This window comes from Monodelphis domestica, chromosome 5 (assembly GCF_027887165.1).
Source record: "Monodelphis domestica isolate mMonDom1 chromosome 5, mMonDom1.pri, whole genome shotgun sequence".
Classification (NCBI taxonomy): domain Eukaryota; kingdom Metazoa; phylum Chordata; class Mammalia; order Didelphimorphia; family Didelphidae; genus Monodelphis; species Monodelphis domestica.
Window position 1 is genome coordinate 47,652,239 of NC_077231.1, and position 17,270 is coordinate 47,669,508.

The 17,270-nt window shown below is 36.6% G+C and overlaps 1 protein-coding gene across 2 annotated transcripts in view; it reads right to left on the reverse strand.

Annotated features, from left to right (window-relative positions):
- The window catches only part of PTPRR (protein tyrosine phosphatase receptor type R), a 361,573-nt gene that overhangs the window by 172,732 nt on the left and 171,571 nt on the right, over positions 1-17,270 (reverse strand). The window contains exons 4-5 of one of the 2 annotated variants that reach the window (XM_007503044.3): positions 13,747-13,902; positions 7,357-7,467 (exon numbers count right to left, since the gene is read on the reverse strand). In XM_007503044.3, coding sequence (XP_007503106.1) covers positions 7,357-7,467; positions 13,747-13,902 — 267 coding nt within the window. Of the gene's footprint in view, positions 1-7,356; positions 7,468-7,734; positions 7,893-13,746; positions 13,903-17,270 lie in introns of those variants that run through there. The other variant, XM_007503046.3, reaches the window with a different exon arrangement.

The following is a 17,270-nucleotide window of genomic DNA, read 5'->3' on the forward strand; positions in this document are numbered from 1 at the left end:
AAAAAAATAATAATAAAAAAAAGAAAATGACTGAACAACAACAAAAAATGGAGGTGTGCTGCCTTTGAAAGATAGTGGTTTCCCCTTCCTTGAAGTATCCAGACAAAGGGTAGATGACCATATATTACGGTGTGGATTCTTCTCAGATATACATTGAACAATAAGACTGCTGAGCTCCATTCCACCTCTCGAATTCTGTGATTCTGTGGCTTGAAGGAATTCAATGAGGGAAAACTATCTTCTCTATCTTTTTTTTATTTAAAATTTTAATTTTTTTCAATTATATGTCGATACAATTTTTCACACTTTGTCTGACATTTAGTAGTCTATGTTCTCTAACTCCCTACTACCCCTTCCCAAGAAGACATTCCACTTTTGAATACATTTAATTGTCAAGAAGGTTTTCTTTATAGTAAGCCCAAATCTGCCTCTCCACAAGTTACAGGAATTTCTTTTTGGCCCTCTGGGCTAGACCAAACAAGTTGAAGTTGTCTTCTGTATCTGTCTATGAATCACATCTCTATCTGCTTTCAAATACTTGAAGAGCCTTAGGACCTTATGAACACAAGATAACTTACAAATCAAGCTATCCATAAGGGTCTTTTCTTTAGCCTGAATATTCCTTCAGCTCTTTCAGCCAATCTTTATAAGGCATTGAGTTTATATTATCTTCATCACTCTCTTTTGGGTAGACATGCCTCAATTTGTCAGCCTCACTTCTATGGCACCCCAAATATGTCTTGATTATTATTGAGTGGAAAATCAATGGTGTTTTCCTTTGTTCAAATTCAGTCCTTCAAGGAGTATACATTTAAAAAATTAATCCTTACCTTCCATCTTAGAATCAATAATAAATGTCAATTCCAAGGAGGAAGGGCAATAAGAACTAGGTAACTGGGGTTAGGTGACTTACCCAGGGTCACCCAGATAGGAAGTGTCTGAGGCTACAATTGAACCCAAGACCTCCTGTCTCTAAGGCTCGATGGGCATACATTTTTGTATTACTATCAGTACCTCCCTTCATTATATTTGCTTAGAAGTCAGAAATCCAAAGTTCTTTTGGTAGAAAGATCTCCCACATTAGATCCTTACCTAGACTTAAAGCCACCATTCTGCCATCAATATTAAAAAAAAAAAAAACCTTTAAGCACATAAATTAGAAAAGTGATGCTAGTCATCTACAGCTTCAAGAAATGATGTGCTTTGTGAATGCAGAATCTAGATAACATGAGCCCATCAGAGTAGTGTCCCTGGATGAGAGGGATGGCCAATCAAGGCTGACATTCTGTTTCTGATGGCCTTTTTCTTTGAAGGCAACTTCAGAGGTTTATGATTTAGAGAAGTGGTTCTCAAACTTTCCCCAAGTGATTAGAACTATTAGGTTTAAACAAAAAATGACAGTACCCTTGGGATAAAAATCTTCTACCATGACTATCCTAAATTCCCTTTTAGAAATAATGTAAAAAGCATTTTTTAAAAAGACAGGGGATATTTTAAGGTTTGGGGTTTTTGGCACACCACTGGAGAATAACCCCCAAATATTAATTTCTTTTCACTGTTATAAATGTCAGCTATCAGCAGATCTTGTTATTGTTATCATTTGCTTTCTGTTGTTATCCACAGGAAGTCCCTTAAATTATAAGTACCTGATCTGCAAAATGATAGAAAGAATTTGGTGTATCTAGTAAGGGCTTCTCAACCTATTTTTATTTCATGGAACATTTAACAATCTGGTGGGACCTATAGATCTCCTCTAAAATGTTTTTGAACATATAAAATACATAGGATTACAAAGGAAACTAATTACATTGAAATGTAGTCATCAAACTATTTTTAAAATTGTGACAGTAATTTATCTTAAGGTAGGTCTAATAGCTTGAGTAATTTTGAAGCAGTAATGAACATAAATTACAACAGCTATAATGTGATCCACATGTGATTTCAATCAGAGAGAAAATAACAAGTATAGTTAATAATCAGGTGGTTTATCACTTGCATTAGTAATGGAAGGAAATGTCAAATTTCAAGTAAATGCTATTGAAAATAAAGTTGTCCTTTTTTTTCTTAGCTGAGTTCACGAAATTTGTGAAATCTGTCCATGAACAAAAGGTTAAGAACCCTTGGTGTAAGAGACAACATTTGGGATGTGGAGTCAGAAAAACCTGGGTTTGAATTTCATCTCTTGCATTTATGACCTATGGAACCATGGGCAAATCACTTGACCATAGTTAGCCTCAGTTTCCAGGTCTGAAAACTGGGGATAACAATACCTGTAGTACTTATATCACCAGATTATTGAGAGTGGGCTTTAGACTCAGATCTCTGCTGAGTAGAGGATTAAATTATAAAGATTAGGATCTTTTAGTCTAAAAAAAAAAGGGCGAGTTGAGAGAAAATATAATTGAAATCTACAAACTAATGGGAGAATAGAAAGTTATTGCTATTCAATACAATTCCAAAGGAATCATGATGAAAAATGCTATCCTCCACCAGAAAAAGAACTGAAGATTTTAATGCAAATGGAAGCAGAGTATTTTTCACTTAATTTTCTTTGCATTTTTTAGTGATGTGACTTCTTCCATAGCGTGATTTACGTGAAAATACGTATTTCATGATAGCACATGGGAACCTATATCAAATTACTGAAAATCTCAGAAATGAGGGAGGGAAGGGAAAGAGGAAAGAATTTGGAACTTAAAATGTGAGAAAACGGATGTTAAACATTGCTTCTAGATCTGATTAGGGAAAAAAGGAAATATTATTGCCAGAGAAAGTCATTGCTATTACTATATGCAAATTATGTGGAATTTGCTTTATGCCACTCTTCCTTTCCACCCAGAGGCTAGTCAAGTATATACGTGTGTATACACTCAAGTATATATCACATGTAATAAATATCATATACACATATGAAGGAATGGGATAAAACTTATTATATATAATGTTATATAATAATAATAGCACCAACTTTCAGTAATATTTTATTTCATAGACATATCATAGACATAGACATATATGTAGATGTGTCTCTAGATATACATGCACTCTCCTCTCTTCCAATTCTTTATCAATTACCTCAGAAAAAGATCTTTTAAAAAAATCTATTTTTTTAATATAAAGACAACTTTAAATGGCAATACACGTAGAAAAGAATAATGGATAACATCAATATTACTTATTAAAGTTAAAGCACACATCATTTCTTTTACCATATGGGATATCCGAAAAAGTCTCGGTGGAGTTTTAAGCTATTAAAGCTTAACCAATAACTGCTTAAAAATCCACTTTTTGAGACAAAAACCAATCCTAATCCTAGATGAAAAGCAGAAGAATAGGGCTTCCGATACACCAGGAAGTGGGAGAGGCACTGTCCTAAGGTTTTAACTGAGAGGGACATAATAAGAATATTATTCCCAACCCTCAAATTCCTCCAAATGACCAGACATCCCCCTCAGACAGCTTTATTTTATCTCCTGCTAATTGTTCTTTCTCTTTTCTCTAAACTTATTAAAAAGCAGCACTATTCAAAATGAGCAAAGAGATCCTTCTCGTTCCTCCTTGTCCTTTTGAATTGCTAGTCTTAGAACAAGGTTATTCTCAATTCCATTCAGCAAACATGTCTTCCCTGTCATTTTTATTGCTGATAAGTTGTTCCTGCCACATCCTGGGCTGAACAAAGCTATTAGGAACTAATCAGGGAACCTAATCATCATTTCTAATATTGACTCTGTGGGAAGATGAATTGCAAGCTCTAAACAAATGAATTTACAAAATGAACTTCTGGCACACCATGTGTTGGGGAGCCGAGGATTGCCTGAACTGATATTTTTCTGGGACAGATCACCTGTTGAGGTAATGATTTCATAAGGTTTTTTACCCTACAGGATGTACTCTTTAAGTTTATTTGTTGTAAACTTTGTTATCTTCTGCTTTAGGAGACAGACGATATCAAATGAGATATCGATAAAGCGCTTAGCTTTACATGTTCTTGGCATTTTGCGATGATATCATTATTCTTTCTAACTATATAACTATATTTTAACATTTAAAAATTAATATTTTTGTAGTATTTTGATTTTATTTAATTTTTCCAATGTTTTAATTTCCTTTAATCTTTTAAAAATTAAATTTGGTTTGTTCACCTCCCTTCCTCTCCATTGAGAAAACAAGAAAAACAAAATGCCATTACAAATTTTCATTATTATTGTTATTTAAAAAAAAAAATCTTACTTTGAGCCTTAGAACCAATACTTTCTATTGGTGCAGAAGAGTGGTGAGGGCTAAAGAATAGGAATTAAATGACTTGCCCAGGGTCACAAATCTGGGAATACCTGAGACCAGATTTGAATCCAAGACCTATTGTGTCTAGGTTGGGCTTTCAATCCACTGAGTCAAACTAGCCACCTCCAGATACCTTCATTATTATTTTTAAAAGTTATGCTAATCTTAATAACCATCAAGAAAAATAAATATGAAGAAATATGAATGTTAAATAGTAACACTACATGAAATATGAATGGGTTTTTTAAAACCCTTACATTCTATCTTGGAATCAATATTATATATTAGTTCCAAGGCAGAAGGGGGCTAGACAATGGGGATTAAGTGACTTGTCCAGGGTCACTCATGCAGTTAGGAAATGTCTGAGGTCAAATTTGAACCCAGGACCTCCCATATAATGGTGGGGATTAAGTCTTAGAAACAGAGACTCTAAGAATTCATAGATTTAGACCTGGGAAAAGTCTTAGCTATAACCTAGTTTAACTCATACCTGAAAAAAGTCCCTTTTTAAACATACTCTACAAGGAACTGTCAGACATTGCTTGAAGACTTCCAGGAAGGGGAATCCAATCACAGTTACTAATTGTAGCTAATAATTACAAAGCACTTTAAAGTTTGCAAAACTCTTCAGGTTTTATTTGGATCCTTACACCCCTCTGAGGTTAAGTGCTATTATTATCCACATTTTACATATGGAGAAACTGAGACACAAATAGGCTCATACCTACTTTCTCAAGGTTACACAGATGGTAAATATCTGAGGTAGGATTTGAACTTGGATCTTCCTTTCATGTGACAACTCTCATCTACCCAGAAGTCCCCTCTTCTCTAGGTTAACTATTTCTAGCTTCTTGAACTGATCCTCATGTGAAATGAGCCAAAGGGTTCACCAGCTTGACCAATAACATATAGATAGTTTTTAGTTAATCGATATCCTTCCTAAAATATGGTACCCAATACTACATGTGGGGTATGACCACAGAAGAATACAGATATGAATATGTCACAAACCAGTCACAAAATGTCCTGTTATTTACTCTTCAATTTTTTTTCTTTTTTCATTGTTCTATTAATTTCAGTAACAGGGTGGAGCAAAAGTCAATGCAATTTACTGTTGTTTAGTCCCTCAGTTGTGTCTGACTCCTTGTGACTCTGCGGACCATATTGTTGATTGGGGTTTTCTTAGCAAAGATACTGGAGTTGTTTGCCATTTCCTTCTCCAGTGGTTTAAAGCAAACAAAGGTTAAATGAATTGTCCACTCACACAGCTAGTAAGCATCTGAATCCAAATTTGAATTCAGGTCTTCCTGACTCGAGACAGAGAGATCTACCCACTGAGGCACTGAATTGCCTACTTTAAGACAGCCAAGATTCAAACAGCAAGAAGAGTTTGGGGACTCTCTCTATTTCAGTCGTTCCCTTTTTAACCTAAAAGGTCCAAACATCTTTAGTGAAAATATCTATCCAGTTGAGAGAGCACACGTTAAAAAGCCAAATGATGGAACTCTTGGCAATGGTAACTGTTAATAATAGAAGGAGTACAACAAAGTCCCTTTTTTTGGCTTCTTAGAAACAGAGGAGCGCTTTTAAAAAGAACATAGCCTTCAGGAAAATGGTGTTGAAATACATTTGTAAATATCCAATGGGACAGGCTAAAACCATGAAGTTTACAAAGCAAAGCAAAAGAAAATTTAAAAGCCAAAAAATTATCTTTCCAATTTAAAGGTAAATTTTAACTCTTTTAGTGCCAATGAGAACAAAGCAGTAATAGGTTTTGCAATTGTTTAGATTTTATTTGTCGTTAGGGATAGATATTAGAAAGAAAAAAACCCTGAATTGATAATTTAGTACAATTATTGCAGATCATGACTATCACTAAAGGTAGCAGGATATGGTGGAAAGAAAACTGCCTTCAGTTTTAGGAGGACCTGGGTTCAAATTCTGCTCCTGATATATACTGACATTTTGATTGTGGGCAAACCATTCTACTTCTCTGTATTTCCAGCAATTTTCTCAGACTATTTTGGTTACTGATCTGCATTGGCAGAAGGAATCTCTCTCAGAGAAACTTAGCCAATTCCTAAGCCTATGTCCCTCTGCCCTCTAAAAAAAGAGAGAGAAACAAGTATTGAAAGAATATAAATGTAAATTTGTAATTCAATACAATTGTTGCAGAGAATGAGTATTATGACTGATATTATGCATAGAGAATTGCAGAATGAAAAGTCATTAAGGGACTGTGATTTGTATTGATTGAAAACTACCCACACCAAAGAAATCCAAGATATAACAAAACCCAGAAGAAAATGAGTCTGTAACGAGTAATTTTGATTCATATTTTATGACCCTATTCTTCTGTTTCAGTTGATGGTTTCCAAAGGCACTTTACAAAAACAGCAGCAATCAATACTTGGGAGGAGAAGGGGAGAGAGTTGGCAAGCACAATATTATGCTCTCTTCTTTACTAGGAAGGAAACCCTAAGTTTTACCCAGGTCAACAAACCAAGAAATGAACCCATTCCCTTTGCATGTGTTTTAGAACAATGCTATAGAAGAATAAATAAAGCAAGCCCAGAATGTGCCTATCAGGCTCTAATGACATTGAGGGTTATGATGACCTCAGTAAATCACTTTCAAAAGCTTCACTCTCCTGGCTGATCAAGTTACTAGAATCCCCCAATGCAATTACTACCTCATTACACTGTCCAGCATCCATAATTCTATAGGCTTTCTTAGAGTAATCACTTTGCTGTCAAACATGAAGGATTCCTAACATAACATAGTAAATAGTTTGATTAAATATTCTTACCTCTGCCTTTCAACCCCTTTCAGTTAGTTGCTTGAGAGAGAGAGAGAGAGAGAGAGAGAGAGAGAGAGAGAGAGAGAGAGAGAGAGAGAGAGAGAGAAGGAAAGAAGGAAAGAAGGAAAGAAGAAAAGAAGAAAAGAAGAAAAGAAGGAAAGAAGGAAGGAAGGAAGGAAGGAAGGAAGGAAGGAAGGAAGGAAGGAAGGAAGGAAGGAAGGAAGGAAGGAAGGAAGGAAGGAAGGAAGGAAGGAAGGAAGGAAGGAAGAACTTACCATCAAACATGTGACAATCATTATAAAGATACTGAGGAAAATGACAACAGCATAGAATCCTTCTTTACTCCAGATCTTATCCGCTTCATGTTGCCCTTGTAAGACGTTTGTCTTGAAAATAAAGCAAAAGAGCCTGTGTTAGATGAGAAATGAGGGCCGGGGGAAGAGTAGATTAAAGTTCTTATCGGGCACAGGCAATATTTTTAGCTTTGTTCCATCCCGTGCGGTAGAGCACACACACGACACTCGCTGCTCCCAGAGCTACCCAAACCAAGCTAAACAAACGAGCTGGGAAGTGTTTATAGATAGGATGGCTCTGAACAATCCACAAACGATGTTCAGCTGTCTCACTGAGTCCCCCCCGGCCCCCCAGCATACCATATTCTGGTTCTAAGCTAAGCAAGCGCCCCTCATGCTCTTCCTTGGCATCTCATGGGTCCATCAGGTAAGACACTTGTGGTTTTCTCCCTTTGGAGGAAATTCCTTCCACAGCCTCCCTGGGCTTGCTTTGTTTTGTGCCACCTCCTCCTCCTCCCTCAGCAAACTACACTCCAGCTCACGTCCCGCCTGGCACACTGCTCGTTTACCTTTAAGCAAAAGTGAAACAGGTGCGAAAGAAATCTCTGGATGCATTCAGAAGCAGCCTGGCTTTGTCAGGGTCGCCTCCTGTTTTTGTGGCTTCTTTAGAAAACAATCGCACTGTGCCCAGTTCTGATTAAAGCAGCACCCCAAACTTGGGGAGTACCAGGGATATTACATTTTGAGAGCAGCTGTGAACACGGAAACTGATCAAGCTGTTGGGGAGTGAGAGGCAGACCCTGCCCCCCCCCCCAAACCAATGTGCTTTATCTGCTCTGGACTGCTCCGGAGAAGCAGGATTAGACTGTGAATGAATGGCTCCTGGTCTGATTTCTCACCATCCCTGCTCCCCTCTTCATCCCAATCCCAAGTGCCTGAAACATTCCTATTAATGAAAATCAAACCTGGGAAAAAGAAGTTGTTTTATAACTACCCAGTGGGGTTTGGGGAAGGCAACACTTCTTGATTTGAATGCTTTGATAGAGGTAAGGTGGTGTATCAGATAGAATACTGGTCCTGTAGTCAGGACAGATCTAAGTTCAAATCCTACCTCTGCCCATTAAGGGGAAGGTTAGGAAGGGAACAAAGAAGCAGTTAAGTGCTTACTAGGCACGGTACTTTGCAACTATTATTTCATTTGGTGTCTCACTAGATTTTTATGAACAGAGACAAGTTGCTAACTTAATTGACTCAGTTTCCTCAGCTGTATAATACCAGTAATGATATCTGCATCCAGTATTGGCATCAGAGGGTTGTCTTGAATTTCACTTGGTATGCAAAATTATCAGTTATATGTTAGGGGTTTTTTTTTCAGTGTTTTTAGTCAATCAAATGTTGGCCTAATAGATAGAAAGTCAGCCTCAGCTCAAGTTTGAGGATCAGAGTTCAAGTCATCTGATGTATATTGGCAGTGACCCTAGGTGAGTCACTTAATTTTGTTTGCCTCAGTTTCCTCATCTGTTAAATGAGCCAGAAAAGGAAATGACAATCCACTCTCATCAAGAAAACCCCAAATGGGGTCAAGAAGAGTTAGAGACAACTGAAAATGACTGAACTGAACAACAATGCATAATTATCATTTATGTTCCTTATCTTTTCAGTGGTTTCAGTCAATCAAATATTGACCTAATGGTTAGAAAGTCAGCCTCAGTTCAAGTTTAGAGACCTGAGTTCAAGTGATCATTGCTCTGATGTATATTGGCAGTGTGACCTTAAGCAAGTCACTTATTTCTCAGTGCCCCAGGAAACTCTAGGACTCTAAATTGAAGAACCTGCTGATTTACAAGAGTAGAGGGAGTTTCCTCTCCAGGTGTTCCCTACAGTCATGCGATCATAAGGTCTTAGTGTTAGATTTCAGGAAGTCCTGAAGTTCTTTGATATCTGAATAATTTCAGTAAGCTCTGATGCTTATCTAAATAATAATGTTTAGATGCTTATCTAAACGATGTTGCTAGGAACCTTAAGTTTCCTTCCTGGTGTGACCAGAGGAGGATTTCAGCACATGAATGAAAAGATATTTGGATGATGTTGGAAACAGAACAATTGTGGGTTCAAATGTTCCTCTGCCTACTTTCTGTTGGAGCTTAGTCAAGCCAAAGTGGGGTCATGAAGAAGGACTCAACAACCTCAAAAAGACCTTGATTTCATTCCCTAACTTGTCCTCCTCTTTTTTTTTTCCCTCTAGCCTTATTGACTTTGGTGGTTAAAGTTAACTGTTTTGTGTTGTTTTTCCCCCCACTTAAAGCACCGATGATGGCAAATGTTCAGCTAAGGTTCCCCACAGTGAAAGAGACAGATGTTTTCAGAACCTTATCTAGGTCAGGGGAGTGGGGTTTTGCCTAAGGTGTCTACACCAGGAAGTAAGGCATGCTTCCTCCCCAACTTGGGACCAGACTCTTTTTTTTCTTTCTTTCTTTCATTCTAGGTAGTCTGGACACTGTAATCCCAGTGCCCATCAGTCCTTCCTTCCTCATGGTGTAAGGACAGCCCTCAGGGGGCTTCAGAAGTCCAGGAGAAAGGGAAATGGACTGCCTACTGCCCCAGAAGAGTCTGTATTGGGTCCCGTCCCCATGGGAATTGGAAGGAGGCAGTCAGTCTCCAGAGCCAGTAAGGCAACTGAGCCATGGATTTGAAGAGGTATCCTCTTTGCCCTGTAGGATTGCCGTCTACACTGCTGCCTCCCCAAACTTCCCCAGACTGCCTTCTGTCTCCCCTCTATCTCCCCCCAGCTATTTGTGCCCTGGGTTAGAAAAATCCCTCGGTCTTTTTTTCTGGGTGTTGTGAACTGTTTGAACTGAGTCATTATACTTGGTTAGTGATTAATTTCCTTCTCACTTATCACATTACAGTTGAGTTATTAGATTTCTACAGAAGTTCAAGAAATCTAACAGAGGCATGTAATAAGCCATTAAGTTCACAGCAGCAGCCTGGTTTTATTTTTATTTTTGGTGCTTCCTGTGCTCTTTCACCTAATTAGTGCCTGTGCAATAGAAAGAGGGTTTCTTTGGAAGTCAGAAACCCTAAATTCAAATCCCAGTTCTGTGACTTGTGTGACTTTTTGGGAAGTCAGTCTCATCTCTCTGAGATTCCTTTTCCTTATCTGCAAGGGTTGCCTAAACACTTTTCTAGTTGTACATCTATGATTAAATCAGCTTCAGCATCAAGTCAACTTACTGCCTCGACCTTATGTGTTTTTTCAAGGCTTCTAAGTTGAGCTTGTTTGTTGTTCAGTTGCTTCAGTAGTTATCTTGTGACTCCATTTGGGATTTTCTTGGCAGACACTGGAGTGGTTTCCCATTTCCTTCTCCATCTCATTTTACAGTTGAGTAAACTAAGGCAAACAGGGTTAAGTGACTTTCCCAGGGTCACCCAGCTAGCAAATGTCTATTTGAACTCTGGTCTTTTTGACTCCAGGCCCAGCACTCTATCCACTTCACCTACATGATTCCTATAAGGGGATACAATATTGTGTACATGATTCCTATAAGGGAATACAATATTAAATTATTTGGTTGGCTCAGATTACTATGGATAGAATGTAGGCTTTTTGAGTGAAAGGACTATTTTATTTTTAATCTTTATATCCCTGGTGGAGTGATTTGACATTTTCTTCTCTAGTGGACTTTTTGTCCATCTTGGATAACCCTGCATGCATAGTTCATAGTTTTAGAACATAGAACATAAGCCGCTCTACCATCACAAGGTATACATGCCTTTGTATTACTCCTATAGTCACATCTCTAGCCTAGTCCGAAATTACTGCTCATCTGAACTAATGCAATTACTTTCTAATTATTCTTCCTGCCTCAAGTCTTTCCTTCTTGAATCCATCTTCCATTCAGCTGCCAAGGTAATTTTTTAAAGTCTAGGTTCTGACCATGTCACCCTCCTACTTAATGAATTGCAGTGGCTCCCTATTACCTCTAAGATCTACTAAAAACCCCTCTTTGGTGCTTTTGATCCTTTTTATATTCTGTCCCTTTACTAGTTCTCTAGCCTTCTACCATTTTCCTTCCCTCTATGCAATCTACAAAAGAGCTATTGGAACACTTAAAATTCTTCGAAGATGCCATTCCATATTCCATCTCATGCCTTTCCCTGGATGCTCCTCATCTCTGGAAAGCTCTGCCCTCTCACTTTCCTTCAGCACTGCATCACCTCCTTTTCTGATAAATTTCAATGGCTATAAATAAATTTCAATATCCTCTATTTGGCTTTTAAAGCCTTTTATAATCTGATCCTTTCTACCTTTCTAGATTTCTTAGACCTGAAATTCCATATCCTTTGTAATCCAATGATTCTGGCCTTTAAAATAATGCTAGATTACTCAGCTCTGAGGATTTTCACTGGTTGTCTCCCATGCCTGGAATTCTCTCCTTCCCATTTCTCATACACAACTCACTCTCTGGGCTTCTTTCAGGGCTAACAAAGTCTTATCTTCTACACAAAGCCTTTATCTCAATATCTTGTCTTTGAGATTATTTACAATTCTGTCTGTATCTTATTTGTTTACATGTTGTCTTCCCCTGTAATCTTCTTGAGATTATAGACTTTTTTGCCTTGATTTTTGTGTCCCTAATGCTTAGCATGGTGCCTTGCACATAGTGAATGCTTTAAAATACTTCTGAGCTGATTTCACCTCTTAATTCCCCGTCTTCTTTCAAGACTTTCTAGTCCCTTAAAGCAATTTAGTCTGACCACACAGGAAAGCCCAAGTGGATAATTAACATTCATTGGCTAGATTACAATATGCTTTTGGACAAGCAACCTGTAGATCTTGTCCATCCAAATCTATATCTGAAAAAATAGATAGATAGATAGATAGATAGATAGATAGATAGATAGATAGATAGATAGATAGATGGATAGATAGATAGATGGATAGATGGATGGATGGATGGATGGATGGATAGATGGATGGATGGATAGATAGATAGGTAGATAGATAGATAGATAGATAGATAGATAGATAGATAGATAGATAGATAGATGGATAGATGGATGGATGGATGGATGGATGGATGGATAGATAGGTAGATAGATAGATAGATAGATAGATAGATAGATAGATAGATAGATAGATAGATAATGAACTAAGTTTGGGTTTTATAACAAAAGGAGCAGGTTATATTATATTTGGGAAACTACAAAGCTCTTTTAATGACCCTAAGATCCTATGAAAGCAAATGCCTATCTTTTTAATACCAAAATTCTGTTGGCATTGTTGTTACACAATTATGTGTAAGAAGATATATACAGGAAAAATGGAAATAATTTCAGAGGGATGTCACAAATATTAAAAAAAAGGATTCAAAAAGTGTTTTTAAAAAATCCTTTAAGTAATAACTCTAAGGCAGAAAGGCAAGAGCTGTGTGAAGGGGGTTAATGGTATGCCCAGCATCATACTGCTATAATTTTTTTAATTTAATTAAAATGTTTTTGTTTTATTGTTTTATTTTTATTTTTGGAAATACTTCTTCCAAAAGGTAAGATTTTCCCTGAGAACTGAAGGATGCCAAGGAAGGTAGAAGGTAGGGATAAAGAGGAAGAGAGATTGGTCAAGATAGGTCAAGATAGGATAGAGTGGTGAGAGACCAGAAGTGAAGAAGTGAATAGGGAAGCATTAATAATGCCCCAGATATGAATTAATGGTAACTGTGGTGATGAAAAAATATGGAAGGCATTTCAAATACCATACTAGAAGGCTTTGGTAGTAGTTTGGGTCTAGGAAACAAATGACAAATAAGATTTAGGCCTTAGATTTGTGAATTTTTGAGATTTTGTAGAGGGTCAAATTCTGATGACTTGTCAGGAAAGGGAGAGAAGATTATATTTCATATTGAACATGCAAATTTCAACTGTTGATGCTGAGCCACCAAATACAATTAAGTAGAGCTGTCTTACAGAATTCTACATTTGCAGTTTGGAGAATTTGGAAGGTCAGAAGCAGACATGAAAATTGGGGGATATCATTAGCAGTCTGGTGGCAGTTGGAACTGTGATGAAATTTTGCCAGAGTGAATGAATAGGGTGAAAACAGAGTATTGAATATGAAAAAATGTCTTACCTTCAAAGATCATTGAAAAAGAAATTGTCATTATATATATATATATATAATATAACATTACATATTATATTATATATATATATGAACTTGGTAAGACAATACATCTCTGGGAAAGCACACTATTTGTACATATTTTATAATTTTATTGTTTTTTTTTTGTTAGACCAAGGTCTATCCCTTCCTAGTATAATTACCAATTATGTGGCATTTACAGATTATATTCAATCTTCCATATGATAACCTACCTCAGGGGATACTTCTGTAATCCCAAATTGAGATAGACTCTGATGCAGATCATTGATATTAAGTGAACGTAATACTTCTTCAGATGGCAGAACATCAGAAACTCCGGTTTTCCTGTTTACTGAAGATACAAACAGCTCAATACTGTTCTTTTTTCCCTAAGAAAAAGAAGAACATTTTCAGAGATTATGAGAACACATCAAAACTGGGATGGTTGCATATTTCTTTAATAAACATGAGATATAGAATCATAAGATTTACTGACTTTTAAAAATTAATGCCACCAATAGATCATATATGTAAGAGTGAATAGGGTTTTTTTTTTGGCTTAATTTTATAATTTATTTTTTAAAAAGACGTCCCCTAGGATGTTCTTCCACAGTCTAGTAGCAAAGTATGACAGGTATTTTTACAATTTTCAAATGTGTTTATTTGTAGCTAACAATTAATTAAAATTTAATTTTGTGTATATGGGATTATGCCTTTACCATGGGTGATGAATCAATTTTAAACATTTGTTTTATATGGTGTTAGTCGGATATCTAGCTAGCTAGCTAGGGATAGTGCTAAACTACATAGCTATGACTAAATTGAGAGAGGTAGACAAAGAGAGAAACAGAGAGACAGAGACAGAGACAGAGAAAGAGAGACAGAGAGAGACAAAGAGACAGAGAGACAAAGAGACAGAGAGGGAGAGACATTAGAGAGAGAGAGAGAGAGAGAGAGAGAGAGAGAGAGAGAGAGAGAGAAAGAGAGAGAGAGAGAGAGAGAGAGAGAGAGAAAGAGAGAGAGAGAGAGAGAGAGAGAGAGGAAGAGAGAGAAAGAGGAGGGGGAGAGAGAGGGGGCAAGCAACTTTCTATATACACTTTATATATATATATATATGTCTATGTATATATTACACCTATGTATATATTACACAGGATGATATATCTATAATCTATCTAACCATCTATTTATTTATCTGTCAAATGATGGTGCCTGGCAAACAATAGATTACACACACACACACACACACACACACACACACACACACACACACACACAGAAATAAAGTCTTCAAAATTTTTTTTAAAAATCACACACCACAGGTTAAGAGCCTGATAGACACTGACTTTCATTCATATTGTGCTATTTTATAATATGTTATGGTCTAATTTTTAGTCCCAGAAATGTATATTAAAGTAGATATTACATTGGTATTAATTGCTTTGTTATTCTTCCTATTCATCTTTAATCTCAGTATGCTAATATTTCTCTAATATCTCTAATATGTTAAACATTCTGTTAAAGCATATACATACAGTAGGCTTGTATTTATATAATGACATCTATACATTAAGCATAAATGTAAATATATGCTTATATTTCTATATCTATATACCTTTATGTTCAATGTGTCTTGCCTGGATGAGGCAAAGGCAATTGCTTTCATCCATTAGTTCTATGGACCTTCCAAAATCAAGTCCAAAGCCTTCAGACTCTAATTCCCCTTGGTATATGTTAAGATTGTAAACTTTCCTAATCCAAATGAGATTTAATGTCACTGGGAGAAGATTCCACAAGCTGAAGGAGCTCACAAAGTATGCTTTTTGGTGGATCTACATAGTTTGAAGTTATATATTTGCAATGAATGGTGAATAAGATAATTTGGTTCTATTACTTCAATTGGGGAAGGTAAACTTCATTCTGCTTTAAAATGTTAAATATGGGGCAGCTAGGTAGTACTCCAGTTAGTGTAGCAGGCTTAGAGTTGGAAGGACCTGGGTTCAAGTATGGTCTCAGACAGTTTCTAGCTTGTGACCCTGGGCAAGTCACTTAACCCCCAATCCCCAACCCTTATTGCTCTTCTGTCTTGGAACTGATATTTAGTATCAATTCTAAGACAGAAGGTAAGGGTTTAAAAAAATAACATATTTATGAGTTTATTATAATTGTTTTATTTTGGTTATTATTGAGAAATATTTGTCATATGTAAAATTATATTTATTATGCAATAATAATTATTTTGCCTCTTATTGAATGATGTATTAACTATGACAACTTTCTATAATATTTGGATATAGCACAAGCTTTAAACCTCTTGTAGTCGATGTACCCTGAAAAACTCTGATGGTTGCAATGACTACCAGAACCAGATTAAAATATCATTGGGAAATGTTTAACAAATAAAAATACAGCCTAGTTAATTTGTGAATTCCCAAGTCAGTATGCCATCTGCAGGTATGCATTTCTGTAAAGAGGCAGTCTAAAGGTCAGGAAGAATGTAGTGACTCTTGATTCTCTCTCATACTGGCTATATCATCACAAGACAAGTAATTTAACTACATAAGACTAGGCAATGCTAATATTAAATTACAGAAAAGGTAATGAACTACATGGGCAGCTAGGTGGCACAGTGGATAAAGGGACAGGAATGAAGCCAGGAAGACTTGAGTTCAAATCTAACCTCAGATACTTTCTGGCTGTGTGTCCCTGGGCAAGTCACTTAACACTATTTACCTTAGTTTTCTCATCTGAAAAATAAACTGTAAGAGGAAATGGAAAACTACTCCAGTATCTCTACCAAGAAAAACGCAGATGGGTTCATACAATATCAGCCATGGCTGAACAACAATGAACTGCATTGATAGAGAACTTTCTCATTGGAGAAATCTCCCTATCAAGGAAATAAGAGGGCCATCCAGTCCCTATACTTATTCTTCCTCATAAAGAACCCTGTAAGATAGATAGAACTTGGGATAAACTAGCCTTGGTTGTCACAAATATTAACGTTTAAATAAGAGTTGGGGTAGATGAGTTTGATGAGCTTCTAAATTCCAAGATTACATGATTCTCGGTCTCCTTTTTTTCTTTTTCGCCTCCCCCCTGGCTGCTCATTTTGTCCCTTCCTGTCTCCCTTAAATTAACAGAAAGGAAAGCAGAAAGTTTCTTGCTGCAAATAACTGATATCAGTTTTTTTTTAAGGAGAGGAGAAAACATTTTGACTAAAGGTATTCCCTCTTATATATCTTATATAATATTATTAAGGAACAAAATGTGTATTGTTCTCCTCTGCTTAATTACTCATTTAGAAAAGAAAATGTATTCTCCATATTCCCAGGTATTCAGCTCAAATGTAATGCAATATTCATGTCATGTTGGTAGTGCAATAAGAAGAAACAAAAAGAAAAGCTTGCTTGAGGGCAGCCATTCTCTCCTTCCACACCACTGTCATCTTCTAGAACATAACAGCTAATGAACGAAGACTGCTAGCCCTGCACAGTTATCTGAGTGTAAACATGAGACATGTATTCAAATCATTTTTACTCTCAGTAGAGAGAATGAGATTTGTGAAACTTGTTGAAGTAGAGTTATTCCTTCTTCTAGAAATAGAACCATCATGCTACAATGCATCCCGAGCTGCTAGTATCTCCCAAGGATGTGTGGCAATCTGTCCATGTGTGCACAAACATATACAAATGGAACATGACTTCAGTAAAGGTTATCTAAATAGATAGTGAGTATAGATAGATAAATGAGTGGG